This window comes from Rattus norvegicus, chromosome 1, assembly GCF_021556685.1.
Source record: "Rattus norvegicus strain SHRSP/BbbUtx chromosome 1, alternate assembly SHRSP_T2T, whole genome shotgun sequence".
Lineage (NCBI taxonomy): Eukaryota > Metazoa > Chordata > Mammalia > Rodentia > Muridae > Rattus > Rattus norvegicus.
The window spans coordinates 190,326,908-190,353,877 of record NC_141534.1 but is presented as its reverse complement, the minus strand read 5'-3'; the positions used below and the strand labels follow the sequence as shown (position 1 = coordinate 190,353,877).

At 43.9% G+C, this 26,970-nt stretch overlaps 1 protein-coding gene across 4 annotated transcripts in view; it reads left to right on the top strand.

Annotated features, from left to right (window-relative positions):
* The window catches only part of LOC134485175 (uncharacterized), a 174,726-nt gene that overhangs the window by 52,014 nt on the left and 95,742 nt on the right, over nucleotides 1-26,970 (top strand). The window contains exons 1-2 of one of the 4 annotated variants that reach the window (XM_087607734.1): nucleotides 7,645-9,046; nucleotides 9,297-9,348. The exons of the other annotated variants lie outside the window; for them this stretch is intronic. Of the exons in view, the coding sequence (XP_087463860.1) occupies nucleotides 9,314-9,348 (35 nt within the window). The 5' untranslated portion in view covers nucleotides 7,645-9,046; nucleotides 9,297-9,313. Of the gene's footprint in view, nucleotides 1-7,644; nucleotides 9,047-9,296; nucleotides 9,349-26,970 lie in introns of those variants that run through there. 4 annotated transcript variants of the gene reach the window in all.

Genomic DNA, 26,970 nt, shown 5'->3' with positions numbered 1-26,970 from the left:
TCATTATTAGTTTCTGTTTCCTGTTTCCATTCTCTGTCATACACCAAGCTTGATTTCGCTCTCTTGGAGGAAAAATAGTATCAAATTCATATTTCCAATAACAACCCTCCCCTGCCAAAGGTACTTGTTTTGGCTCACGAGGAGCATGTTCTTGCTAAACTATAACTTAGCTCCCATGACATGTGGTTGGCACGAGTATTTCATGGAATATGGTTAGGATGAGTGTCCCATGGCATGTGGTTGGCATGAGTGTCCCATGACATGTGGTTGGCATGAGAGTCCCATGGCATGTGGTTAGGATGAGTGTCCCATGGCATGTGGTTGGCATGAGTGTCCCATGGCATGTGGTTGGCATGAGTGTCCCATGACATGTGGTTGGCATGAGTGTCCCATGACATGTGGTTGGCATGAGTGTCCCATGGCATGTGGTTGGCATGAGTGTCCCATGACATGTGGTTGACATGAGTGTCCCATGACATGTGGTTGACATGAGTGTCCCATGACATGTGGTTGGCATGAGTGTCCCATGGCATGTGGTTAGGATGAGTGTCCCATGGCATGTGGTTGGCACGAGCATTTCCTTCTCTATGTGTTTAAGCATCATCCCCAGACGATGATGCTTTTGAGAGGCAAGGCCTAGAAGGAGTTAGATCATTAAGGAATAGAACCATGAAGAGGATTCTGGGACCAGTCGCCGACCAGTCGCCTCCCAGTCGCCTCCCAGTCACCTCCCAGTTGCCTCCCAGTCGCCACGAGACGAATGGTTTTCATTCGGCACATCCCGAAGTTTCAATTAAAACTTCCAGGGCAGTGAGCCAAAATAAACCTCTTTTTATAGCTTGATTACCTCAGGTATTTTGATATAATAACGTGAAACTAAATATCAGGCAACTTTTTTGGCTAGAGGAAGATGTGACTGACATCTAATATAGAGGCCAGGGATGCTGTTACATACAACAGTGCCCCTCCTGAGTCTGAGGCAAGGGAAGATTGAGGAACTGCATCTGGAGAGGGGAAATGCCAAGCCTCAACTGGCTGGAAACTGGTGCAGCGGTCCCCAAGAAGAGTTAAAGAAGCCAGAAGTGTCCAAGGATTTGTCACAGTAAGGACACCTCAGGGCAGCAAGAAGCCCCAAGAAGAAGTAAAGTAACATGTGCTCTTTTCCTTTTTTCTTTTCTTCTCTTTTTTTTTTTCAGAGCTGAGGACTGAACCCAGGGCCTTGCACTTTCTAGGCAAGTGCTCTACCACTGAGCTAAATCCCTAACCCCGTAACATGTGCTGTTAAGTAGACAAGAAAGGACTGTTTAAATAAGCCCATTATTGGGACAGCATCTCACTTCTTTTCAGTTCTATTTACTGGCCTATCTTTCCTAAATATCATATAGCATGTATGCATTTGTCACAAATGCTACTTTTATACAGAAATGTTATTAATTTTAATTTATTCAAAAGTGACAATCATAAAAATGAAACCATAAAGAACTCTGATACAATGTGCGGGATAATTCCATCAGCTCCAGGGGAGGGGAAGGCCTCATGAAGCACAGCAGCAAGCCCCCCCAAACAAATGGGGTTGCTCTGGGTTGTAATACATAAAAATTCAAATTGGTGTTTAGAAAAATTACAAGGAAACAAGAAGAGCCCAGCTGAGCATAAAATAATAGAAAAATCATGAAGGAAATGATGGATTTTTCTGCATTATTCTTCAATTGCCTGTGCGTTCTGTGCTAAATAAAATGAGAATGCAAAGTGCTCTTTAAAAAAACAAAACAAAACAAAACAAAAACCCAACAACAACACAAAGCCACCAACCTCTTGACATCAAAGGCCGTCTTGAAAGCATAGTGGTGTCAATGGTGACCCCAGCTCCCAGGGCTCCAGAGGCTGAGACAGACAGAACTTGAGCTCAGAACCTGAGCTACAAGTCAGACCTATTTCAAAAATAATTACCTGTGTGATGTGCATCGTCAGGAATATGGTGTGTGTGTGTGTGTGTGTGTGTGTGTGTGTGTGTGTGTGTGTGAGTGTGAGTTTGATCCCCAGAACCCACAGTGACAGGAGAGAATTGACTCCCCCAAGGGTGTTCTCTTGCCTTCACACATGTGCCATGGTACACATTCCTCTTTTCTAGCATATGTGGCATGTACACACACACACACACACACACACACACACACACACACACACACACCCCACACATCACACACACACACATCACACACTAAAAAATAACAAAACCCATAATATAACAACCAAAAGAGTAGTTGTGAAATACAACAATGAAAGCCCCAATAATGCCCCAGTGTGAACAGTCTCAAAGGACACAGTTCTCCAAGTACATATGAACACATAACCATAATAAAAGAGTTTAACCCTGCTGGTGATCTGGTAAATGACAACCAGGAAGAATTCCTAGCAAATCGGCAAAGAGTCAAATAGGCTGGGTGCTGGAGAAGCTAAAATGAGAGCTTCTCGTTCGTTGGCCTCACTGTGACAAAAAATGGGCGAGAAAAGATGCTTAAGGCTGGAAAGATTTGTTTTCACCTCAGTTTTGGAGACGTCAAACCCTTGCTGTTCAACTCTTGTGGGTTTGTATGAAGGCATGGCATCCCTGCACCGGGCTTGCTGTGGGAGGAGAGCATAGGAGGGAGGGGAGGAGGGAGGGAGGGAGGGAGGCAGGCAGGGAGGGAGGGAGGGAGGGGAGGAGGGAGGGAGGGAGGCAGGCAGGGAGGGAAGGAGGGAGGCAGGCAGGCAGGGAGGGAGGGAGGCAGGCAGGGAGGGGAGGAGGGAAGGAGGGAGGCAGGCAGGCAGGGAGGGAGGGAGGCAGGCAGGGAGGGGAGGAGGGAAGGAGGGAGGCAGGCAGGCAGGGAGGGAGGAAGGGAGGGAGGGAGGTAGGGAGGGAGGGAGGGAGGGAGGGAGGGAACCAAGCAGAGATTTGTGAGGCAGGGATAAGCTATGCCCTTCAAAGGCCTGTGTTTGCCCTCCTTCTTTCTTCATCTTGGCCCTACCTCCTAATAATCCTTTCAGCTATGAACTACTCAGTGGGCTAATTCGCTAATTCGCTGACCTTAGCATTCTCCTGATGCTACCTGACAAACAGTGCTACCAGGGGAGGCCCAAACCCGTCACACTTGAGCCTTTAGGGAACATTCTAGACCCAAACTCCAAGAATATTTTTGGTAAAGGAAAGACATTAGATGAGCTTTTGAAAAGCCATCTGATAACATGTGGCCAGAGTTTAGAAGAAGACATCTCGTAGCCTTTGGCCCACAGTTCTGTTTCTAAAAACCAGTCCTGAGGCAAGAAGCAGTTCTAGTAACAGATTATGTGGGGAAGTTTATCAATGGTACCATTATAGTAAGAAAAAAAAAGTAAGAAACAACCTGTATGTCTGAAAAAAAAAAAAAAACCAGTCAAATGGAGGGCTGGAAAGATGGCTCAGTGGTTGAGAGTATGTGCTGCTCTTCCCGAGGACCTCAGCTCCTGTCTCAGAACTCAGACTCACAATCACCTGTAAGTCCAGTCCCAGCGCATCTGATGCCTCTCGCCTCCTTGGGCCCCTGTACTCATGTGAACCCACCTTGCAGTACATATAACTAAAAATAAAAGAATCTTAAAAAATAAAAATGATGTAAGGTTACTTAAAGAGGCCTTGTGAAGCACATGACCCATAACGTAAATATCTTGGATGAATATTTGAAAACAGGGGAGATATGCTCCTGTTATACCACTCAGGAAATAAGACACAAAATACTTTTATTTTGGAAACATTTATTTTATTTATGTGTGTCCGAGTGAGCACTTTCGATTGGTGAGACAGCTCTCTAGCTTCCAAAATATGTTGTCTCGTCTGATCCTAAGCATCGTGAGCAACCGTGAGTGCTGTACGCATCTCCCGTCATTTCTATTTGTGCCTTTCCACCAGTTACCTCCTCTCAGGCACCTCGCTTCCTCTTGGGTGTCTTCTACGCCTCAAAGAATCCCCTCCACTTCATGGCTTAGAACAATCTAGATTGCACAGACGAGAGAAAGCATGATATTTGTCTTTTCGAGCTTGGCTTATTTTGCTTAAAATGACAATTCCTACTTCCATCTATTATCCTGCCATACTCCCGTGACATGAAATCCCTTCCCTTTTTTATGGCTAAATAATATACCACTGTGCTTGTGTGTGCACGCACACACTCCCACATGCACACACGCACACTCACACCTCATCCCGTTTTTCTTTGACACGTTGTGGGTGTCTAGGCCGGTCCCTTCACTTTGCTGTTGTGAGTAATGCAGCCATAAGCACGAACGTGCAGGTGTCTGTGCTGCGCTGACTTGGGCTCCTTTGGGTGTACACCTAGAGTGGCACAGCTGGTTTGTATGCAAGTTGTATTTTTAGCTTTCTTGAGGAACCTCCACACTGATTTCCACAGTGGCTATACCAGTTTGCATTCCCATCAGTGTTAAGTAAGTCTCCCTCCCCGTCCCTGCTGGCATTTATTGCCACTTGTTTTCTTGATGATAGTCATTCCGACATGCAGATGAGAATGGAATCTCACTGCAGTTTTGATTTGCATTCTCCTTATGGGTGAGGATGCTGAACACAGCATCCTCCGTGAGTTACTGGGCCTGAGTTTCTTAGTCAAGGCAGCCCACCTTGTAAATGCCCGCACGCCAAAGGTGTTTCCGCATCACCCAGAGCAAGAACTGACAGGTGGTTGGCAGGCAGCTTCTCAGTGGCACTGGTGGTGAAGAGTGGGCTGGCACTAACGGGCACTGAGCAATGTGCCAACAGCTTAACAGTGGCCGAAGAGAAACAGAAACTAGCAAGATCTGTAGCTGCTGCAGGGAGACACCCAGGGTGCACTCAGAAATCTGTCTAAACTGTGAGATACTCTTCTCACTCTGAGGACTCTTGGAAACACACACACAGGAGGGATACCTGGTGCTAGCCACCCAGCGAATGACAGAAAATCTAGGAAGATGGAGCCCTGGGGGCTAATTACATTATAGAGACTCCATATGAATATGAACAGTGGCTAACCTCTGGGCTAGCATAGTTTGGAGTCTTCTCTTTATTCTGATCAATAAGTCACTGGCTTCATGGTACCCATTGGAGACCCTTTCAAGTTCTTTCTGGCTTTGGGGATACTCAAAGAAAGAGAAAACATCAGAAAGACAGGGTTTGTGTCCTCATGAGTCTCCCAGGTGAGAGGACAGGGACGGAAGAAAGCCATGGGAGCAGGTAGGTTAAGCCTGGGAGCATTCACAGCCAGACATGATGGTGAATGTGAGTGTGTTTGTAAGAAGACTCCTTCCCCACTTGCCTCCCTCCCTCCCTCCCTTCCTCCCTCCCTCCCTCTCTCTTCTTATTTTTCTTCCCTTTTCTCTCTGTTCTTTCTTCTTTCCTTCTCTTTGTTTCTTTGTATGTGTGTGTGTGCGCAAGCATATGTGTGTGTGTGTGTGTGTGTGTGTGTGTGTGCGTGTGTTATAGGTGTGGGGGTTTGTGTGGAGGTCCAAGGACAACCTTGGGTGTCATTACTCACCTTCTGCTTTTGAGAGGGTTTCTCTTTAGACTGGAACTTCACCAAATAGGCTAGGCCTAGCTATATACTGAGCTCCAGTAATCCCCCAGGCTCTGCCTCTGTCTCGCCGCTGCTGGGATTATAAGTGTCCACTATTGTGCCTGGCTGTTTTTTTCTGATTTTTCAAGACAGGGTTTCTCTGTGTAGTCCTGGCTGTCCTGGATCGCACTCTATAGACCAGGCTGGCCTCGAACTCTGAGATCCACCTGCCTCACCTCCTGAGTATTGTTTTAGCATGAGTCTGAATATCCAAGTCAGGTTCTCACACTTAAAAGGCAAGTTGTTTTATCAACTGAGCCAACTCCTAATCCTAAAAAGATTTTCCTATCAAAATAGACAGAATCCCAACAAATTGGCTTAAAAACATGATTTGGGGTTGAAGATGTGACTTGGAGGTAGCCTGATGGAGGATTGTAGCATCCACAGGTCCAAACCTCCACAGGTCCGAGCCTTTCCCATATTGGCTAGCCTAGTACTCATTAGTCTGCTCTTAGTTGTGGCCTGGGCCTTAGAGTGTACTGGGCAGCCTTAACTGGGGTTGGGGTGGAGGTGGGAAGACGGCAGTCCCTGATCTCCTACTGTCCACTTTTAGAATTTTTTGGCCATTTTTAGAATCTCTTATCATCTCAATTTATTTTGGAAAAAAAAAGTCAGCTCTATTACACTGTGCTGGAAACCTTTACTTGATGTTTTTAAATAAAGGGAACAGGAAGTGCAGTCAACCTGCTCTAGTGTCCCTCACCTTTAATCCCAGAACTCAAGAGCCAGAAACATGTGGACATGTGTGACTTTAAGGATAGCCTAGTCTAAATACTGAGTTTCAACCCAGCTGGAGTTATATAGTGAGACCCTGGAGAGATGTAAGAAAGAGTGGGTTGGGGTGGAAGGGAAGAGAGAGAGAGAGAGAGAGAGAGAGAGAGAGAGAGAGAGAGAGAGAGAGAGAGAGAGGAGTTAGCTTCTTGTGCTTAGTGTTCTCTTGACTCTGACCCCGAGAAGGATTAACCCCATCTTATTTAGTACCATGGATGGGTGTTTGAGTGAAATCTCATCTTCTGTCCCATTGAAGGAATTCAGCAGATCTTCAAGATTGATCTGCTTCTCAAAACCTTTGAAGGTATGCAACAGAAAATAGTGTCAGTACGAGAATATGTGATCCCCAAACTCAGCCTTATAGAAAGAAAAAAATAAACAGAGCTTGATGGCTCAGCAGGTAAAGGCACTTGCTACCAAGCCAGATAGCCTGAGTTCAGTCATTCCTTGGGACCCACCTGGTGGAAGGAGAGAACTGACTTCTGCAAATTTTCCTTGGACCTCCACAAGTGTGCCATGGCACCACCCTGCCCCTCCACAGACACACACACAGACACAAATACCACACATGCATGTACTACACACATATACACACACACACCACTACACACCACACACATACACACCGAACATACACCACACACACACACACCCACACACACACCCACACACACATACACACCACACATACATACCACATACACACACAGACACACTTCTTCCCACAGGTACACACACACACACACCACACAGACATACACACACACACATACATCCACCACATATATACCACACACACATATGTACCACATAAATACCACACATACACACCTCTCACACACACACATATATACCACATACACACACACCACACACACACACACACCACACATACACACCACACATACATACCACATACACACACACACCACACATACATACCACACATACATACCACATACACACACACATGCAAACACACACACACCACACATACATACCACATACACACACATACACACACACCACACATACACACCACACATACATACCACACATACATACCACATACACACACACATACACACACACACACCACACATACACACCACACATACACACCACACATACACACCACACATACACACCACACACACACACCACACACACACCACACACATACACACACACACATACACACACACACCACACATACACACCACACATACATACCACATACACACACACCACACACACACACACACACACACACACACACACACACACACACTTCCCCCCACAGGTACACCCTGGACAGAGCATCTTGAGTTAACACAGCTTCTCCCACATACCTGCTGTGTGATATTGGCTGGATTGTCATGTTGCATTCCTATATACCTTCGAGCTTCATAATGTTTCCCCACTGTATGAAAGAGGAAACTTGTCTGGATCAGCATTCAGCTTCTCTAGTGAGGGTACTCGGGTGTCCTGAGGGGACCCTTCAGCTCAGTGGTGCTAACACAGGTGTTAAGTGCATTCTGTGGATTGAAAGAGCTGCAGCGTGTCCTGTGTTCACAAACAGGCTCTGAAAAAGTTCATCGGGCCCAGGGTGCTTTCAGAACAAGAATAGGGGACTTCACCCCCCACCCCTGTTCAGAAGCCAGACAAAAACCGTGCTCTCCGATGGCAGCATCTGCCTTCCTCCACTCTCTGTTTTGAACCTTGGCCTTTGTTTCCCCCTACCCCTTTCCTCACGGTCCCATTTTTAGTAGTGTACTTTGTGAGTTTTTTCAAAAACTTTGAATGTATGATTGTTATAACTTCTTTGCATTGATTTTCATCCTTTTCTTTCAAATCGCATCTATTTTTGTCTTTTTATCTCAGCCTTGTTTTATGGAAATTTCAACAAAAGAATTATTTCATCTTAAGTGTCTAGTCTCTTAATTCTCTCTCCTCCTCATATTTTTAGCATTTTTATTATCCACATTAAACTTTTAATAGACTTATGTAAATGCAGATGTGCACAAGATGAAGAAAACTCCTCCTCTCAGCCTGCTCCTTAAAGGTAACCACTGCAAACACCTGGGCGACCACTCTGATTTTATTCCCCCATAAACAGATACATCACCTAAGCACATTCACTTTTATAGAACGAGCTTATGCAGTTCGCCCATTCTTGTTCTCCTTATAAACCTCATTTGTTCCCTTTGCTTTTCCCCCCTCTAAGGATGTGGACTAAAGCTGATCTTTGGGCAGGCAAGAATTGACTTCCACAAGTTGTCCTCTGACCTTTACACATGCATGAACACACACACACACACACACACACACACACACACACACACACACACACAAATACAATAAAAAATCATCACTTCAACTTATGATGGGGATGGAACCCAGGGCATCAGACACGCTAGCTAAGGGCTTGACCACTGACTCTCTCCTAGCTCTGGTTTCAGTATTGACTCCAAGTCTTATACTTTGATTATTTGTGTAGTGGGGAGATAGGCTGCCTGCTTGATTGACATGCTTTCTGAGTGTTTTCTCTTTATTTCCTCCCTGCATGGTGATCTGATCTCATTTGGGCCATCGGAATGAAGCACCTGTCCTAAGAATGAACATTTCAGGAGAGCTGTCGGGGCTCTAGGCAGGCTGTGGTCTGTATAATTAAGGCTTATTATCTGCATAGCTGGGTTCCTGCTGTTGGGGCTGGGGGTGTAGAGCTTCCTGGGCCTGGAGTAGACTCTAAGGGTGGGAAGGAAAGTGTCAGAATGAAATAGAGCGTGGGCCTCTGAGATGGGAAGGAGACAGAAGGACCATGCTGTGGACCGAATGTCTGCATCCCCTGTTATGGTGGGAACTGGAGTGTCCCCTTCTGGCCCATAGCTTGAATGCTTTTTTCCTCAGCTGGCAGTGGAGACACTATGGACCGTTCAGAATGTGGACCTGGCTGGGGGAAGTAAGTCACTAGCTGTGGGTCTTTGCATGTTATACCTTCCCTGGTTCCTGCCTTGCTCTCTGCTATCTGTCCTTTGTGATGTGAACCATTTTCCCCATGAGTTCTTGCTGCCATGATCTGAGCTGCCCTGCCATGCATCTCTACCCTGCCTCCAAGTGATTCTGATGCCGCTCCCGTCCACAGTATAAAGCCCTGATCTACTGTAATTTTCCTTAAACAAATACTCACAAATGACTTAGGCCATAGAGTAAGTCAGTAGCAGAGATGGACTCAAGGATGTGCTTTTCTTATTATAGAAGTCTGTGTCCTTCAGGATTGGACCAATCCCATAGACACTAGTGGAGTCTAGAGGAATGCAAAGCTCTAACTGGTCGGGTAGGACAGTTAAGCATGATGGTCAGCCTGATAGTGTTATGAGACACCTTGGAGAACAGTAAATACAGTTCTGCTGAATTCTCTGGGGTTCCCAGAGAGGCTTGAAACATAGGAGAGCATCTCAGTATGGAGGATCTGGTACAAATGTGGGCATCATCTCTAGTAACAGTTCTCAATCTGTGGACTGTGACCCCTTTGGGGGGGGTGTCGAAAAGAGTAAAACTCATAACAGTAGCAAAGTTGTAGTTATGAAGCAGCAGCACAAATAATTTCACGGCTGGGGAGGGGGTCACTACAACACAAGGAACTGTATACAAGGATTGTAGCATTAGGAAGGTTGAGAAGCACTGCTCTAGATTACAGTCCAGATGTCACTTTCTTAGAGACCTGTTCTAGAATGGCATTTTCCACCATTACTATCTTTCTATTCTCCATACTGCTGCTCAGAATCCAAATTATCATGACCATAGGGTGAAATATCACTTATCTTATCTCTGTAGCCTCAAGTAACAGAGGAAGCCAGCACAGGTGAGTTCCACTCTCCCTCAGAGTATCCAGTGATGTCGCTGCATTTGGACATCAGACCCTAGCTTTTTTTGGACTTTCTTCATACCAGTGACTCTTCAGAGAGCTTCCAGGCCTTCAGGTTCCAACTGGGGCTGTATCATCCGTTCCCTTATCCCGAGACATCCAGCTTCTTAGATCAAATAGCTACTTGTTTCTTTGCAGGCTGTAGATGGAGAGTGCTATTGTCCAATTATTAGCCTAGAACCACATGGGGCAAGCCAGTAAATCTTCACATACATGCTATTGCTCTATTTCTTTAGAGCATAGCTATTAAACTAAACACAAACCATTACGGGGTCATGAAAACTTTATCAACGGTAAAAGGTTTCTGTTTTTCTCAATGACCAAAAATTAATCAATTCGAATCCATCAAATTTGCAACTCGTCCTGGCGTTCCTGGGAGTTGCATCACGACCTCAGTGCCTATTCTGAACACAGAAGCACTTTGTAGTTCGAATGCCATCAGTCTCACTAGGCTGATGAATGCTGCCCGGACCACCTCAGCTCAGATTTGAGACATTTTTATTTATGAGCTGTGGTGTTTTTACTGTACAAGCAAAGCTTTCAGCTCTTATAGGAACTTAATGATCTAATTATGGAAAACAGGCTTTTAATACTTTCCCACTGTCGGTATGTGAGTATCAAATCCATATATCTCTGGAGTATATTGTGTTAGAATGTTTGATTTTAGAAATTAATGTTTGAATTGTTAATTTACATCTCATAAAAAAAATTCAATGAATTTTGGCTTGTGGTTAGGACAGAATTTCTTACTTACTTTGTTTTTGTTATTAGTTTTGTTTTGCCTTTTAAAAAAATAGATATTTTATTTATTTAAATTTCAAATGTTATCCCCTTTCCTGGTTTACCCTCTACAAACCCCCTATCCCATTCCTCCTTACCCTGCTTCTATCAGGGTGCTTCCCCACCCACCCACTCTCACCTCAATACCCTAACATTCCTCTACACTGGGGCATCAAGCCTTCCCAGGACCCAGGGCCTCCCCTCCCATTGATGCCAGATAAGGCCCTTTCAGCTCCTTAAGCCCTTCCCCCAACTCCTCCATTAAGGTCTCTGTGATCAGTCTAATGGTTGGCTTTGAGTGTCCGCATCTGTATTGGTCAGGACCTGGCAGAGCCTCTCAGGAGACAGCTGATCAGCCTCCTGTCAGCAAACACTTCTTGGCATCAGCAATAGTGTCTGGGTTTGGTGACTGCATGTGGGATGGATCCCCGGGTGGGGCAGTCTCTGGATGACTTTTCCTTCAGTCTCTGCTCCATACACTGTCCCTGTATTTCCTTTAGACAGGAGCCATTCTGGGTTGAAATTTTGGAGATGGGTGGGTGGCCTCATTCCTCAACCTGGAGGGCCATGCCTAACCTCTGGATATGGTCTCGATGGGTTCTTCCTTTGTGGGGTATTTCAGCTAATATCATCCCTGAGGGGTCCTGGCAGGCTCTTGGTTTCTTGGTATCTGGGACTTTCTGGTTGCTACCCCCAGTTCCCTATCCTCCATTGCTACATACCTCTGTTCAATCCCTCTGTACATCTCCACCATCTCCTCCCACACCTGATTCTGCCCCTCTTTTCCCCCTCCCCGTCCTCTCTTCCTCCCAAGTCCCTCCCACTCTCTACTTTCCTTGTTTATTTTGTTCCCCCTTCTAAGTAGAACTGAAGCATCCACTCTTTGGTCTTCCTTCCTCTTGAGTGGTCTGTAAGTTGTATCAAGAGTATTCCAAGCTCTATGCCTAATATCCGCTGATTAGCAAGTACATACCATGTGTGTTCTTTTGTGAGTGAGTTACTCACTTAGGATGATATTTTCTAGATCCATCCATTTGCCTGTGAATTTCATGAAGTCATTGCTTTAAATAACTGTGTAGTATTGTTTTGTTTTTTTGAGACAGGGTAGCCTTGGCTGTCCTAGAACTTACTTTGTAGGACAGGTTGGCCTTGAACTCAGGAATCTGCCTGCTTCTGCCTCCAAAGTGCTGAGATTAAAGGTGTGCACAGCTACTGCCTGGCCCAAAAGTGTAACTTTTAATATAAAAAGCAATGTTTCCTTTAATAAATGGTAAACTTATTATATGCATATCAAATAATTTTTTGAGACAGGGTCTTATATAGTTCAGGCTGGTCTCAAAGTAGTTGGGCATCTGAGGATGACCTTGAATTCTTTTACTTGTTTGTGTTGTACGTGTGTTGTATACGTATGCTATGTGTGGGTGCATGCCCATTTGTTCATAGGATGATTCCAGGTCGTCTGTTTTATGATAAGTCTGAGACAGGGTCTTTCACTGAACCCGGAGCTAGGAGTCAGTCAGTAAGATCTCCCTGTATCTACCTCCCTCCCCAGTGCTAGTTACAGGCAGCTGCGTCATTCCTGGCTTTTTGCATGGGTTCTGGGGATTCGATCTCAGGACTTCATGCTTGCTCAGCAAGTGCTCTGACCCATGAAGGCATTTCTTATATATATATATATATTTTTTTTTTCTTCTTTTTTTCAGAGCTGGGGACCGAACCCAGGGCCTTGCGCTTGCTAGGCAAGCGCTCTACCACTGAGCTAAATCCCCAACCCCATTTCTTATATTTTTAATTGTGAGCTTAACCTTTGATGGCTGGAGCCATCTTTCCAGCCCTAGGAAGGCATTTCTTTAGCCCATGACCATGAACTCTTAAATTTTAAAAATTCTATTTAACTATTTATTTGCGTGTGCAGGTGTGGACATGCTATGGTGGAGGTCATAGGACAACTTGTGCTCTGTGTTTCCACAGTGCGGGTCCAAGGTTATTATGCTCTACAACAAGCACCCTTACCTGCCAAGTCCTGAACCTTCCTGGGTTCTGAGGGTGGAGGTGAATCAGCACATGCCCTTAAAGTTCCCCCCATTAAGTTTGAACTGTGGTTTACAAGATGAGTTGGCTTTTCCCATGGTGTACCAATTCTTCAGCACTAGTGGATTCTCCCACAGTTTAATTCAAAATTGATAGCGTGTATGAGGAGTTAAGAGCTTAGTCTGTCTTGTCTCATTCCCGCGAGACTTGCAGATGCTGCAGTGCATTCAGCTCCACGAGCCACAGGGCTTAAGGTTGTTGTTGTCTTAATGAAAGTTTCATTATGTAGGCACGATCAATTAAGTCATAAGCCATTGGTGACTAACTCGATTTTCAGCCTTTCCCCTTTCTGGAGGGCCTGAAAATTCTGGCAAACCGTTCTCCATCCCGAAGCTGTCTAGGCCCTCTAAAAGACTCCTCATTAATTAGTATAAATTTAGAGTGTTTAGAAGGGGCTTATGAATAATAAATGGAAATTCAACGCAGGGAATTTTAAGGGTTCAGGAGCTCCAGTGATGGAAACTGGAAGTGAAGAGTAAGTTTGTATTATGTCACAGTCTCTTCACCCGAAAACAAACAGAAGGGCAAGTGGTTGCATGGAGCCTCAAACTATGTGTTCTCTCAGGAGCCAGATGCTGGGGTGAGAGCCTGCTACCTCAGATGCAGAGAAAGCAGCCAGTGGACCTTCCCCCTCAGGTGACCTCCCACCAGCAATGCCCCTCTCTCACACAGGCTCAAAAAAACCTCTTTCAAATGGAATCTCCCTCCCTTTTACTTCCTTAGTGCCTCTCTAGCCTCCTGACTTCCTTTTACTCTCTATGGTTTTTTTCTTAATAATCCTTTGCTCACTTTCTGTCACCTAGCTGCTTGCTCTGCCTCTTGACCAGTGGTTGACTTTATTTGTTCTTATTTACCAGAAAGTTCTTGGATTAAAGGAGTGTGCTAAGGCTGAGCCATACCACAATTAAAAACAGGTAAATACCACCATCTCGGAGTTCATAGTATAATCAATATTCTCCAATGGGGAGGCCAGACTTTGCTGGGGAGAGTGCAATGAGCTACTTAGATAAAACCATATACTCTGAGGGGTGGATTCAGGTTCAAATGCTCATCTGCTATGTGACACTGGCAACCTTATGTAGCCTCAGCTATAAAGGGAGGGCACTCACTCCATAGAATGATCCCACAGGGCCATTATAAAGACCAGGAGAGATGATGGCCACAGTTAAAGTTCCAAGCCCAGCACCTGTCATGTTCAAGAGTTCACGAAATGCATCTTCTCCATCTTGGAATGTGGGGAGAGGCTGTGTATTTCTGACCCTAGCCCCAACCAGCTGACTGCGTGTGATAGAGCTTACCCTACATAATGGGGTGCCAGCTTCATGCTCAAAGTTTTACAGAATGGGTTAAAGATGCAGTGTGGCCGTAGGACTCAGTCCTGGAGTAGTCATGAGGAAGAAGGTTGGGAGAAAGGGTTTCTTTGGAAACAGGTCTCTTTACTTCCATTAGTTGCATTTAGCCTTCAGCCAAAGAGGTGTTTGAAATAGCCACGGAGCCCAGAAGCACACATCACACACAAATTGGCTTTCTGGTTCCAGGTTTGGAAAGGATCTGCCCATTAGACTCAAATTTGAAGATTCTACTTACTATGCCTCAATCCCACAGGAACTCCTTTCATTAGGGTACACATCACTTGACCATAATCCCACTCAAGGAATGTACAAGTTTTGGAGATACTGAAGAAATTCAGGAACTGTTATCCCTAAATGTGTTACTTTGGACTTCAAACTAGGGTTCCTCCAGGAAGTGCTTTCTATTACGTCTGACAAAGATGAAGTGGGTCCGTGGGGCACTGCTCACCCACTCCTTCCTTCTATTCCACTTAGTGGCAGCCACCTTATCCCCACTGACTACTGTCTCTGAGCAGCAAGGGCTGGGGTGGGGCCCAGGGAGTCACAGGGACCTTCTGAAGGGATGTTCCCATTTGGTTTGGAAGGGTGGGTGAGACTAAAAATACCACCTTTGTGACATATTTACTCTGCTCTTGTTAATGCCCCAGAGAGATTGCCAAGAGTCACTACCACTAAACCTGTGATTAAACCATAATAACCACTTTCATGTTTATAAATTTTGTCCTTGATATCAGAGAAGAGTATTTTTAGGCTAGAACTTGGAGCTAACAAATCCCAAAGCAGGCATGTGGATTTAAGCAAGCATCTCTCCTTTCGGCTTCCTTCCTTGCACAAGGCAATAAGGCAGGGGGAATCAAACTAGGGGGTGTCACCTATCATGCCTCAGTCCCAAGGAGACCTTCCCAACCTTCCCTTTGGGTATTTTGATGCTGATCCTACCTTGATACCTGTGGGAGTTCCACAGATAGTGATGAAGTTCATGAGTATCTCCCTAAAATGTGTCATTCAGACTTCAAGCCGAGGGTGCTTTGGGGCAGTGTTTGCAGAGAGGGGCCTTCTAGAACTTCTTCCATAGGCCTAAGGAAACTCAGTTGCCATGAATCCTCTCTGCAGGAAGGCCATCATCCAGGGAGCACAAATTCATCCCAGGAGATAAGACTGGAGTTTGTTACCTTGCCTGATACTCTCACCTGATCTTCTGAGAATTTTCTCATTTTTTTCCCCAAATAATTTACTTTCTCTTAAGCTGTTCTGTCCATCAAGAGGATATAGAAGCTTCTAGGTTCCACTAGGTTTGGGGAGTGCTGTCTTTCCTGTGATGTTTCTGTGCATGTAATTACACACACACACACACACACACACACACACACACACACACACACACACACACAAATTATCCATTCTCCTGCTACTTTGTCTACTGTCAATTTATTTCACAGAGCCAAGTATTAAACCTTCAGATAGCAGGGAGAAATTTCCATCTCCATCAACATTTGTTTTGCCCTTTTATCCTCATAGGGCCATCCATCCATCCATCATCCATCCATCCATCCATCCATCCATCCATCCATCCATCCATGAAGCCATTCATAATTAATGAGCATTTAGTGTAATAATCAGCTTTCTCACTGAGTAACAAATACTACTTAAAAGGAGGAAAGAGTTATTTTAGCTCGCGGTTTCAGTGATTCTGATCAGCTCCATTGTTTCTGGGCCTGTCCTGGGTTTTGTCCAATTGCATTCTGATCAAAAGCAACTTGTGGGGAAAAAGGTTTTTTTTTTTTTTTTTTTTTTTTTTTTTTTTTTTTTTTTTTTATCTTATACCTTAAAGTCCATCATCTATGGAAGTCAAGGCAAGAACCTGGTGTAGGAAGGCCATGGAGGAACACTGCCTATTGGCTTGCTCTCCATGGCTTATTCAACCTGCTTTCTTTCTTTTTTTTTCTTTTTCTTTTTTATTAACTTGAGTATTTCTTATTTACATTTCGAATGCTATTCCCTTTCCCGGTTTCCGGGCCAACATCCCCCTAGCCCCTACCCCTCCCCTTCTATATGGATGTTCCCCTCCCCATCCTCCCCCCATTACCGCCCTCCCCCCAACAATCACGTTCACTGGGGGTTCAGTCTTAGCAGGACTTCCTAAGTGAAACAAGGGCTTCCCCTTCCGCTGGTGCTCTTACTAGGCTATTCATTGCTACCTATGAGGTTAGAGTCTAGGGTCAGCAACCTGCTTTCTTATACATCCAGGGCTACCTTCTCAATGACTGTCTCCAGTAGGCTGAGCCCTCCCACATAAAACATTAATCAAGAAAATGCTCCACAGAAAAGTTCACAGGACAATGTGATGGAAGCCAGTTACTCAGTTCACTCTTGCAAAATGGCTCTGGCTTGTGTCATTAACAAAAACTAGCTTGTGTAAGACCATAGCGAGAAAGCATGGCCATAGGAAAAACGTGTGAAGGAATGAGAGGCTTACCTCATGACATCCAGGAAGCAGAGAAGGAGTAGAGGAGAGAAGACAGACAGACAGATAGACAGACAGACATACACAGAGTCTAAAGCCAGATATCGCTACCAAGGACATGCCTCTAATGGCCTACTTCCTTCATTGAACCCCCACCTCCTAAAGTTTCTATCCTCTTCCAAAATAATGGGACGTGTGAGCCTGTAGGGAACATTTTATATTCAAACCATAACATGGATGTTATGCCAGGTGCTGGGGACAAGAGAGTGAGCAAGCAGATGTGGCCCCTGCTCTCACAGAGTTTGCAGTCTGATGGTGGCAGCGAGAACAAACTATAAATTAAATACATGTACCATCATGGTGATAACTAGGGAGGGATAATGGGTAGAACTTGGAATGGCAGGGCTACTTATGATGGTGAACTCTGAGAAGGAGTCAGCCACCCAAACTTTTGCTCTCCTGACTCAAGCCTTGATCATCCCCTCTCCCAATTCTTCTCATTGACTCCCATTCCAAGGCACCTAGTTTGAATTGATAGTCAACTAAGACTCAGGTCCCCTTGAAGGAGATTGCTTCCTTTTGTAGATCTTTCAAACAGAGGTGTGTCCTAGGTTCTTTCTCTGCTGCTGTGATAAAATATCCTGATGCAAATAACCTAGCGCCAGATGACGTGGTGGCGTATGCCTTTAATCCCAGTACTTGGGAGGTAGAGGCAGCCTGGTCTACAGAGTGAGTTCCAGGACAGCTAGGGCCACAGAGAAACCCTGTCTCAAAAAACAAAAACAAAAACAAAAAACGAAAAAACAAGAAAGAAAAAAATAAAAATAAAAATCTTGATGAATGCAACTTTAGGGAGAAAGGGCTTATTCTTAAGTTAATAATACAAAGCTACAGGTCATTATGGTGGGGAAGTCAAGACAGCAGGAGCTGAAAGCAGGCAGTGACATTAGGTCTTCTCCATGGAGAAGAGCTTGGATAACTGCTAGTGCTCAGCTCACTTTCAGCCCAGTATGCCCATCCACAGGATAATCCAACCCACAAAATCAAGCAATCTCTCAAAGCCATTCTCAGAGGCTAACTAATCCCTCACAGGTGTGTCTGGAGACTTGTTTTGTAGGTGATTCTAGGTCATGTCAAGTTGACACACTTACTATCATAGGGCTTTTGATTCTCCATCTTACTCCAGGGCAGAGGTCGGACAGCTGGAGCCCGTGGTCCAGTATGTGATCACACCCACTCACGTCCTGTGGGCACACCCCACCCTTCTCACCACTGTCATTACACAATCCTGGACACTGCCTTCGTTTATTGCAGACTCTGGGTGTTAGTCCAGTGGTCTTCCTTTTTAAAGTAAATGTGAATGACATTTTCATGACTCATTTAATGTCTTAGTATCGTAGTCCTTTGGCCTTCTTGCTCCTTTCACTTTTACCTCTACCCCATGTCAGCCCTTTTCACAACTGGAGCCTGGGCCCAAGCTGACTTCATTTTAAAACCCTTACACAGATCTAGTCTTATTCTAAATGAATTGAATTGAGACTTTACACAAAGAACTTCCCACCAAAGGATCGTAGAAAAGTTCTTCAAGAACCACGAGTGCTGGAATTTGCAGTGTCTGTCCTGAGAAAAGACAAAAGGGTTATGTCTAGGACATGGGCCACATCATAAAAAAAATACATGAAAACTCCCTCAAAATGATCTTTGTCATCTTCATCCCCAAAGTTTGCACTCTGAAGATTCTTATCTCCACTTGATCTTAAGCAAAAGACAAAGCTATCAGTGGTCTTCATTTTCTGTCCGTCCGCCCCACCTCACACTTCTCAGTCATCCAATTCTCTCACCTTTCCTTGTCTTTGTATCTTTCCAACTTCTTTCGCTTCTTCTCAAGTAGCACCCCTGTCTGTCATCCTGGATACTCAAGGCTGAGTCAGGAGGATGTTAAGTTCAAGACTTGCCTGGGCTGCAGTTCAAGGTAAGCCTGGGAAACTTTGTGAGACTCAGTCTAAGAACAAATAAAAAACAGGGAAATACACTTCGTGGGTAGAATACTTGTCTAGCATGTGCAAGGCCCTAGGTTCAGTCTGAAGAACTGCAAAACAAAACAAAACAACAACAACAACAACAAAAAAACCCCAAAAAACCCACAATGGAGACCTGTAATCTAAAAAAATGCCTCCCACTAGGCACCTGGGTTGGTTTCTACTATTATAAAAAACAGGGCAACTTATAAGGAAAAGGTCGCTTTGCTTATTGTTTTGGAAAGCTATGGGGAGACTCTTGCATCTAGGAAGTGCCTATGGACATCCTAAGAGCAGAAGTGTAGACAGGGAGCAGAAGCAGGTAGGAGACACGAAACACAAGTTCTCTTTTTACAGTATTCTGCTTTCAAAGTCCAGTCCCCTTCTCAAGATGGAGAACTCACTTCCAGGAGAGGTGACCTAGTCCTCTGAGAGTAACATTAAGAACCAAATGTTTCTTTAAGGGCCCACCCACCATCTTTCAACGCCATTATATTGGAGACTCAGTGTCAACATGGGGTTGAGAAGGGGCAAGCCACATTCAAACCAAAGCAATGGGACCGCCTCTTCATTTTTACCCAAGGACAGAGTAAAGAAACATCCTCTCCTGAAAGAATGGGCACAGGGACTATAAATATTAGTCACAGGTTTGTACTTATCATTTCTCTTAAGCCCCCTTGTCCCTGGTCCTTGCAGGTTCTTGTCTCATGACAGACACCCTTCAGTTATGCAGTATCCTCAGTGACTTACTCTCTCCCATTTTCCCTGCCTATGTCTCTTGCTTCTCCTGGGCTCAGATTGCAATCTATCATATTTATCAAGCCAAACTCAATTTCCATCCTTCAGCCACCTCTGCATCTATACCTGGAGAAAAGTCCCATAGCTTGGGAATGGGCACCTTGCAGACCTGTGGTAGCAGACCCAGAGGGCTAATCTTTAATCCCTTTGGGTATCTGCATCACTGATTCCTGCTCCTGTAACCTAGATTAAGACCCAATAGACCCAGAGCCAAATGGTTGTTTTAAGACTAAGTCCTCCCTTGCTTTTTCCCTTTTGTTGTCTTTATTTTATTTTGGTTGAATTACGTTTCTTCCGCTCCACTCTTTTGTTGAGTGCATTTGTGTGTGTGTGTGTGTGTGTGTGTGTGTATACATTCATGTGGTTGTATGCTTATGTGCATGTACATATATTCACACATGTGTGTGTAGAGGCTAGAGGTTGATGTCGTTTATCTTTTTTATTGCTTTTCATCTTATTTCTTTTTTTTTATGATTACATTTTTATTTTATTTTTTTTTATTAACTTGAGTATTTCTTATATACATTTCGAGTGTTATTCCCTTTCCCGGTTTCCGGGCAAACATCCCCCTCCCCCCTCCCCTTCCTTATGGGTGTTCCCCTCCCAACCCTCCCCCCATTGCCGCCCTCCCCCCATAGACTAGTTCACTGGGGGTTCAGTCTTAGCAGGACCCAGGGCTTCCCCTTCCACTGGTGCTCTTACTAGGATATTCATTGCTACCTATGGGGTCAGAGTCCAGGGTCAGTCCATGTATAGTCTTTAGGTAGTGGCTTAGTCCCTGGAAGCTCTGGTTGCTTGGCATTGTTGTACTTTTGAGGTCTCGAGCCCCTTCAAGCTCTTCCAGTTCTTTCTCTGATTCCTTCAATAGGGGACCTATTCTCAGTTCAGTGGTTTGCTGCTGGCATTCGCCTCTATATTTGCTGTATTCTGGCTGTGTTTCTCAGGAGCGATCTACATCCGGCTCCTGTCGGTCTGCACTTCTTTGCTTCATCCATCTTGTCTAATTGGGTGGCTGTATATGTATGGGCCACATGTGGGGCAGGCTCTGAATGGGTGTTCCTTCAGTCTCTGTTTTAATCTTTGCCTCTCCCTTCCCTGCCAAGGGTATTCTTTTTCCTCATTTAAAGAAGGAGTGAAGCATTCACATTTTGATCATCCGTCTTGAGTTTCATTTGTTCTAGGGATCTAGGGTAATTCAAGCATTTGGGCTAATAGCCACTTATCAATGAGTGCATACCATGTATGTCTTTCTGTGATTGGGTTAGCTCACTCAGGATGATATTTTCCAGTTCCAACCATTTGCCTACGAATTTCATAAACTCGTTGTTTTTGATAGCTGAGTAATATTCCATTGTGTAGATGTACCACATTTTCTGTATCCATTCCTCTGTTGAAGGGCATCCGGGTTCTTTCCATTTTCTGGCTATTATAAATAAGGCTGCGATGAACATAGTGGAGCACGTGTCTCTTTTATATGTTGAGGCATCTTTTGGGTATATGCCCAAGAGAGGTATAGCTGGATCCTCAGGCAGTTCAATGTCCAATTTTCTGAGGAACCTCCAGACTGATTTCCAGAATGGTTTTACCAGTCTGCAATCCCACCAACAATGGAGGAGTGTTCCTCTTTCTCCACATCCTCGCCAGCATCTGCTGTCACCTGAGTTTTTGATCTTAGCCAATCGCACTGGTGTGAGGTGAAATCTCAGGGTTGTTTTGATTTGCATTTCCCTTATGACTAAAGATGTTGAACATTTCTTTAGGTGTTTCTCAGCCATTCGGCATTCCTCAGCTGTGAATTCTTTGTTTAGCTCTGAACCCCATTTTTTAATAGGGTTATTTGTTTCCCTGCGGTCTAACTTCTTGAGTTCTTTGTATATTTTGGATATAAGGCCTCTATCTGTTGTAGGATTGGTAAAGATCTTTTCCCAATCTGTTGGTTGCCGTTTTGTCCTAACCACAGTGTCCTTTGCCTTACAGAAGCTTTGCAGTTTTATGAGATCCCATTTGTCGATTCTTGATCTTAGAGCATAAGCCATTGGTGTTTTGTTCAGGAAATTTTTTCCAGTGCCCATGTGTTCCAGATGCTTCCCTAGTTTTTCTTCTATTAGTTTGAGTGTGTCTGGTTTGATGTGGAGGTCCTTGATCCACTTGGACTTAAGCTTTGTACAGGGTGATAAGAATGGATCGATCTGCATTCTTCTACATGTTGCCCTCCAGTTGAACCAGCACCATTTGCTGAAAATGCTATCTTTTTTCCATTGGATGGTTTTGGCTCCTTTGTCAAAAATCAAGTGACCGTAGGTGTGTGGGTTCATTTCTGGGTCTTCAATTCTATTCCATTGGTCTATCTGTCTGTCTCTGTACCAATACCATGCAGTTTTTATCACTATTGCTCTGTAATACTGCTTGAGTTCAGGGATAGTGATTCCCCCTGAAGTCCTTTTATTGTTGAGGATAGCTTTAGCTATCCTGGGTTTTTTGTTATTCCAGATGAATTTGCAAATTGTTCTGTCTAACTCTTTGAAGAATTGGATTGGTATTTTGATGGGGATTGCATTGAATCTGTAGATTGCTTTTGGTAAAATGGCCATTTTTACTATATTAATCCTGCCAATCCATGAGCATGGGAGATCTTTCCATCTTCTGAGGTCTTCTTCAATTTCTTTCCTCAGTGTCTTGAAGTTCTTATTGTACAGATCTTTTACTTGCTTGGTTAAAGTCACACCGAGGTACTTTATATTATTTGGGTCTATTATGAAGGGTGTCGTTTCCCTAATTTCTTTCTCGGCTTGTTTCTCTTTTGTATAGAGGAAGGCAACTGATTTATTTGAGTTAATTTTATACCCAGCCACTTTGCTGAAGTTGTTTATCAGCTTTAGTAGTTCTCTGGTGGAACTTTTGGGATCACTTAAATATACTATCATGTCATCTGCAAATAGTGATATTTTGACCTCTTCTTTTCCGATCTGTATCCCTTTGATCTCCTTTTGTTGTCTGATTGCTCTGGCTAGAACTTCAAGAACTATATTGAATAAGTAGGGAGAGAGTGGGCAGCCTTGTCTAGTCCCTGATTTTAGTGGGATTGCTTCGAGTTTCTCTCCATTTAGTTTAATGTTAGCAACTGGTTTGCTGTATATGGCTTTTACTATGTTTAGGTATGGGCCTTGAATTCCTATTCTTTCCAGGACTTTTATCATGAAGGAGTGTTGAATTTTGTCAAATGCTTTCTCAGCATCTAATGAAATGATCATGTGGTTCTGTTCTTTCAGTTTGTTTATATAATGGATCACGTTGATGGTTTTCCGTATATTAAACCATCCCTGCATGCCTGGGATGAAGCCTACTTGATCATGGTGGATGATTGTTTTGATGTGCTCTTGAATTCGGTTTGCCAGAATTTTATTGAGTATTTTTGCGTCGATATTCATAAGGGAAATTGGTCTGAAGTTCTCTTTCTTTGTTGTGTCTTTGTGTGGTTTAGGTATAAGAGTAATTGTGGCTTCGTAGAAGGAATTCGGTAGGGCTCCATCTGTTTCAATTTTGTGGAATAGTTTGGATAATATTGGTATGAGGTCTTCTATGAAGGTTTGATAGAATTCTGCACTAAACCCGTCTGGACCTGGGCTCTTTTTGGTTGGGAGACCTTTAATGACTGCTTCTATTTCCTTAGGAGTTATGGGGTTGTTTAACTGGTTTATCTGTTCCTGATTTAACTTCGATACCTGGTATCTGTCTAGGAAATTGTCCATTTCCTGAAGATTTTCAAGTTTTGTTGAATATAGGTTTTTATAGTAAGATCTGATGATTTTTTGAATTTCCTCCGAATCTGTAGTTATATCTCCCTTTTCATTTCTGATTTTGTTAATTTGGACACACTCTCTGTGTCCTCTCGTTAGTCTGGCTAAGGGTTTATCTATCTTGTTGATTTTCTCAAAGAACCAACTTTTGGTTCTGTTGATTCTTTCTATGGTCCTTTTTGTTTCTACTTGGTTGATTTCAGCTCTGAGTTTGATTATTTCCTGCCTTCTACTCCTCCTGGGTGTATTTGCTTCTTTTTGTTCTAGAGCTTTTAGGTGTGCTGTCAAGCTGCTGACATATGCTCTTTCCTGTTTCTTTCTGCAGGCACTCAGCGCTATGAGTTTTCCTCTTAGCACAGCTTTCATTGTGTCCCATAAGTTTGAGTATGTTGTATCTTCATTTTCATTAAATTCTAAAAAGTTTTTAATTTCTTTCTTTATTTCTTCCTTGACCAGGTTATCATTGAGTAGAGCATTGTTCAATTTCCATGTATATGTGGGCATTCTTCCCTTATTGTTATTGAAGACCAGTTTTAGGCCGTGGTGGTCCGATAGCACGCATGGGATTATTTCTATCTTTCTGTACCTGCTGAGGCCCGTTTTTTGACCAATTATATGATCAATTTTGGAGAAAGTACCATGAGGAGCTGAGAAGAAGGTATATCCTTTTGCTTTAGGATAGAATGTTCTATAAATATCCGTTAAGTCCATTTTGCTCATGACTTCTCTTAGTCTGTCTACATCACTGTTTAATTTCTGTTTCCATGATCTGTCCATTGATGAGAGTGGGGTGTTGAAATCTCCCACTATTATTGTGTGAGGTGCAATGTGTGTTTTGAGCTTTAGTAAGGTTTCTTTTACGTATGTAGGTGCCCTTGTATTTGGGGCATAGATATTTAGGATTGAGAGTTCATCTTGGTTGATTTTTCCTTTGATGAATATGAAGTGTCCTTCCTTATCTTTTTTGATGACTTTTAGTTGGAAATTGATTTTATTTGATATTAGAATGGCTACTCCAGCTTGCTTCTTCTGACCATTTGCTTGGAAAGTTGTTTTCCAGCCTTTCACTCTGAGGTAGTGTCTGTCTTTGTCTCTGAGGTGTGTTTCCTGTAGGCAGCAGAATGCAGGGTCCTCGTTGCGTATCCAGTTTGTTAATCTATGTCTTTTTATTGGGGAGTTGAGGCCATTGATATTGAGAGATATTAAGGAATAGTGATTATTGCTTCCCGTTATATTCATATTTGGATGTGAGGTTATGTTTGTGTGCTTTCATTCTCTTTGTTTTGTTGCCAAGACGATTAGTTTCTTGCTTCTTCTAGGGTATAGCTTGCCTCCTTATGTTGGGCTTTACCATTTATTATCCTTTGTAGTTCTGGATTTGTAGAAAGATATTGTGTAAATTTGGTTTTGTCATGGAATATCTTGGTTTCTCCATCAATGTTAATTGAGAGTTTTGCTGGATACAGTAACCTGGGCTGGCATTTGTGTTCTCTTAGGGTCTGTATAACATCAGTCCAGGATCTTCTGGCCTTCATAGTTTCTGGCGAGAAGTCTGGTGTGATTCTGATAGGTCTCCCTTTATATGTTACTTGACCTTTTTCCCTTACTGCTTTTAATATTCTTTCTTTATTTTGTGCGTTTGGTGTTTTGACAATTATGTGACGGGAGGTGTTTCTTTTCTGGTCCAATCTATTTGGAGTTCTGTAGGCTTCTTGTATGTCTATGGGTATCTCTTTTTTTAGGTTAGGGAAGTTTTCTTCTATGATTTTGTTGAAGATATTTACTGGTCCTTTGAGCTGGGAGTCTTCACTCTCTTCTATACCTATTATCCTTAGGTTTGATCTTCTCATTGAGTCCTGGATTTCCTGTATGTTTTGGACCAGTAGCTTTTTACGCTTTACATTATCTTTGACAGTTGAGTCAATGATTTCTATGGAATCTTCTGCTTCTGAGATTCTCTCTTCCATCTCTTGTATTCTGTTGGTGAAGCTTGTATCTACAGCTCCTTGTCTCTTCTTTTGGTTTTCTATATCCAGGGTTGTTTCCATGTGTTCTTTCTTGATTGCTTCTATTTCCATTTTTAATTCCTTCAACTGTTTGATTGTGTTTTCCTGGAATTCTTTCAGGGATTTTTGCGATTCCTCTCTGTAGGCTTTTACTTGTTTATTAATGTTTTCCTGTGCTTCCCTAAGTGTGTTCATGTCTTTCTTGAAGTCCTCCAGCATCATGATCAAATATGATTTTGAAACTAGATCTTGCTTTTCTGGTGTGTTTGGATATTCCATGTTTGTTTTGGTGGGAGAATTGGGCTCCGATGATGGCATGTAGTCTTGGTTTCTGTTGCTTGGGTTCCTGCGCTTGCCTCTCGCCATCAGATTATCTCTAGTGTTACTTTGTTCTGCTATTTCTGACAGTGGCTAGACTGTCCTATAAGCCTGTGTGTCAGGAGTGCTGTAGACCTGTTTTCCTCTCTTTCAGTCAGTTATGGGGACAGAGTGTTCTGCTTTCGGGCGTGTAGTTTTTCCTCTCTACAGGTCTTCAGCTGTTCCTGTGGGCCTGTGTCTTGAGTTCACCAGGCAGCTTTCTTGCAGCAGAAAATTTGGTCTTACCTGTGGTCCCGAGGCTCAGGTTCGCTCGTGGGGTGCTGCCCAGGGGCTCTCTGCAGCGGCAGCAACCAGGAAGACCTGTGCCGCCCCTTCCGGGAGCTTCAGTGCACCAGGGTTCCAGATGGTCTTTGGCTTTTTCCTCTGGCGTCCGAGATGTGTGTGCAGGGAGCAGTCTCTTCTGGTTTCCCAGGCTTGTCTGCCTCTCTGAAGGTTTAGCTCTCCCTCCCACCTCATCTTATTTCTTTAATGAGGTCTCTTCACTGAATCTGGACCCAGGTTGACTGGCCAGTGAATGGTCTCTGTGTCTCCAGAGCTGGGATCACACATGGATGCTCCTAGGTCTAGCTTTACTCTTGGATGCTCAGGTTCCCAACCTTGGGTCCTTGTGCCTGTGCAGCAGGCACTTTACCATTAGAGCTAATCTCCCTGGCCTGGAAACAAAAGACTCTTGACAAACGCAATTAGCGACCTTAAGCTTAGAGAAAGCGCTAGGGGGCGGGGGGAGAAAGGAAAAAGAAAAAGCTCAATGTAAATGGACAGCAGGTTGGGAAGAGGTCTTTGCACCACCACCATGTTGTGGGTATGAATGTGTACTAGTGTGTGTACAGGCCTGCATGTTCACCACATTCTTGCAATGTCCACAGTGGCCAAATAAGGGTATCAGAAACCCTGTGACTGGAGTTAAAGACAGTTGTAAGATGCCATGTGGGTGCTGGGAGTTGAACTTGAGTCCTCTGGAAGAGCAACCTG